Source organism: Abrus precatorius, unplaced genomic scaffold, assembly GCF_003935025.1.
Source record: "Abrus precatorius isolate BTA unplaced genomic scaffold, Abrus_2018 Scaffold8, whole genome shotgun sequence".
Taxonomy (NCBI): Eukaryota; Viridiplantae; Streptophyta; class Magnoliopsida; order Fabales; family Fabaceae; genus Abrus; species Abrus precatorius.
Window position 1 is genome coordinate 20,841,126 of NW_020874428.1, and position 3,154 is coordinate 20,844,279.

At 29.3% G+C, this 3,154-nt stretch overlaps 1 protein-coding gene across 1 annotated transcript; it reads right to left on the reverse strand.

Moving 5' to 3' along the window:
* Positions 1–673: 673 nt before the first annotated feature.
* LOC113848395 (probable N-acetyltransferase HLS1) lies at positions 674–1,959 on the reverse strand. Its single transcript, XM_027477881.1, has 2 exons — positions 1,795–1,959; positions 674–1,645 (listed from the first exon to the last, which is right to left on the reverse strand). Exons 1-2 carry the CDS (start codon positions 1,957–1,959, stop codon positions 674–676), a joined length of 1,137 nt encoding a protein of 378 aa, XP_027333682.1.
* Between the last annotated feature and the right edge of the window lie 1,195 nt (positions 1,960–3,154).

The following is a 3,154-nucleotide window of genomic DNA, read 5'->3' on the forward strand; positions in this document are numbered from 1 at the left end:
GTCTAACTCAAAACTTTTACTTGAGGCAAAGGAATTAACAAAGTTTAGGCCACCTGCCTGAATTGATTGGTCGGAATCATGAGGCATATAGGAAGGAGTTGCAAACAAGGACACCAAAAGGGGTGGCACCTAATTTTGGAAATCTTTTAAGATTTTTGTCACCTATGTGAAAGGAGCTGGAGGGAAAGCCCCATCGCAAGAGATGTATGGAGTTATCAAACAATTAACAGGGTGAGGTTTAATTGATTCTTAGGCAAAGTTAATGAAAGAAAAGAAAAAACTTAAAGGTCGGTTCATTTTTAATCTTTTCTTGACATATCTCATTTTATTACTTTCTTTTAAATATTTTTTCTCTACATTTTTAATGTCTTTGTTTTAAAATCTCTAAATGAATTTTAAATTTTACACCTTTATATTTTTATAAAATTTTATTTTTAGTCATTATACTGACGTGATGTATTAATTACAAAATTATTTGCATGTTAATTTTTTTGTTAGATTATGTTAATAAAATAGACTAAAAATAATTTTTTTAAAAATGTAAGAGTCAAAATAAAAAAAATATTAGAAAAAACAAAAATAGTATCACTAAAATATAAAAATAAAAAACATTTAATTATGTTACTTTCTTTACTTTTTTTAATTTTATTTTGAGCTCCGAATACTTTAGAGTTTAGACCTCTCGTGGGTCTACAAAGAGAGCTCTTGGTGGTGGGGAGTTGGTTAATTCATGAAACATGCTTGTTCCTTCATTTTTCAAAGCCTTTATGCACCATAAGTCCTGGCATGAGAGCAATTTCCAATGTGGAACATGATGATTCAGCTCGTCTCTTCCTCCACCTTCTGTCACAATAATTTTGCAATTCTCACTCTTAGAAGCCATGTTGTTTACAAATTTGCACAAGGCCTTCACTAGCTTCCCAGAGAATGGCCCTTCTTGGTACATTCCATACATGAAGTAAAACCCAAATGGACTAAAAAAATTAGGGAAGGTGGGTAATTTCAAGCAAGGGAAGATTCTATCAATCAAGTTCCAACTCTTAGTGAATAACATGCAAGAAAAAGGTGTTTTCCCTAGCCTTAGCTTGAAGATTTCTGCACTGTTCCATACACTAAGCATAGCCCAACTACTGGGGACTTGTCCATCTGAGCCAAAATCACTATCTTTGAAATAAGCCATCCATGTTCCCAAGCTTAGCTTGTTCCTAAGTATATTTTCTATGTCATTAGGGAAGAACTCAGTGGAGCCCATGAATCTTCTATAGAGGAACTCAGCCTTTTCAATCTTGACCCTAGCTATCTCTATGTTGGATGAGATTCGAAATAAGTGATGATTCACTGGGTTTATGAGTATAGCTGGAGTCCTAAACTTAGTGTAGCCAAACTTGTTCATGAAGAGATTGATTGAGGCATAGTTGTCTTTCTCCGTGGCCATATATGCATACTCCACATCATTGCAAGTGAACCATTCTTCTAGCTTTTGCACTAGGCTTGAGCCAATGCCTTTTCTTTGACCATGGGGTGCAACTCTCAAGCCTAAGACATATCCCACCTTTGCCATATTCTTTTGAGGATGACTACGAATTGTGACCACTTTTATTGAGCCTTGAATGACGCCAACCAATTCATTGTCCATTTTTGCTACCTAACACCAATTTGGCCAGTGAGTAGTGTACATGAGGATCAAAGAAAGGAAATAGTATAAATTGGGATTCATGAAAAAAAAAGTGAGGGGTTGTGGAATCATGAGGACTAATTAAGTAGTTTTAAGTGGCAATGTATAGTGTAGTATACCAGCATTATGTTCATGGGACTGTTTCTGATCCTACACGTGGGGTCACCCATAGTGTCTAACACGCTTTCTGATGGTCCTACTTTGCATCTTCTTCCAAGATCTTCTACTTGAGCTCTATCCAGTTGGCCTTCATAGCTTCGGATTATGAACTCCTTGAATGCCATATTCAACACTTGTGTTGAAGGAGATGTTTGAGTTGTGCTTGGAGAAATAAAGAAAAAAAGATGTGGAAGCTGAAAGCCAAAAAGAAGATAACCCAAATACATATGGCAAGATTGTTCAGCCAACGGGGAAGTAATAATAATACAAGTACTATAACAAGAATGGTTTGGCAAAGACTTCATAATTGATAATCATTTATATGGAGGAAAAATAGAGATATTAGAGAGTTATTATATTATTATAATTTATTTTATAATTATTTTTTTATCATATTACTTATTTTATTTTGTATTTTTGTCTCTTTAATAATTAAAAAAAGTTGTACAAAATGTGAGTACAATTTTTTTCCTACTATAAGTAGAGCAAGACAAAAAAGATAAAAGGAAAAAGTGGTAGGGATGTGAGAACTTTACTAGAATATAAACTACCTAAGCCTACATAATAATAAGAAAAAATATATTTGTATAGCTTTTATAAGATAATATATATATATATATATATATATATATATATATAAAAGAAATGTTTGATAAAATAATTATTGTAATAGAAAATAAAAAAGCAATATTATATAGATTGTATAAATAATATGACTTTTATAATCATAAAGAGCTGAATGTTAGGAGTTTTATAATAATTAACATGTAATTTTAATCCTCAAATAATTTGTTTATTTAAATTTAATTTCTTAAATTTAATGATATAATTAAGTTGTTCTTTCAGATTCTATTTTTTCTTCTTCAAAATTTGTATATATTAAATCAATATTTTTTTATTTAAAACACATGAATTAGACCTTTATATTTTAAACAAAATAAAAATATTTAATTTTTTCTTCTTTTAAAATCGTAATCACCACATACAGTTATAATCTAATTTAAATATAAAATTATATTCTATCAACTTTTTAAGTGTGACGTGAGTGAAAAAAAATAAAAAGAGGTGAATAAAAATATAATTAATAAGAAAATATAAAATATAAACACAAACAAATAAATTTGAAATATAAGAGCTAACCTAATTTCTACATATAAGTTGTGAATATTAATTTTTAAACAATAATATTTAAAAATTAAATAAGAGCGTTTCAAAACATATTATTAAATTAGATAATTTTAGTAATAATTAATTTTTTTATCCTATCAAATAGTTTTTATATATCATATATCATATATTTATTTTAAATTTAATATTAAT

What these genes read in the sequence shown, in the direction of transcription:
- LOC113848395 (XM_027477881.1), bottom strand. Translation starts at nt 1,959, where the DNA reads ATGGCATTCAAGGAGTTCATAATCCGAAGCTATGAAGGCCAACTGGAT. An exon ending in GTCCCATGAACATAATGCTG is followed by an intron (nt 1,646 to 1,794) that starts GTATACTACACT and finishes AATTGGTGTTAG; the next exon opens with GTAGCAAAAATGGACAATGA.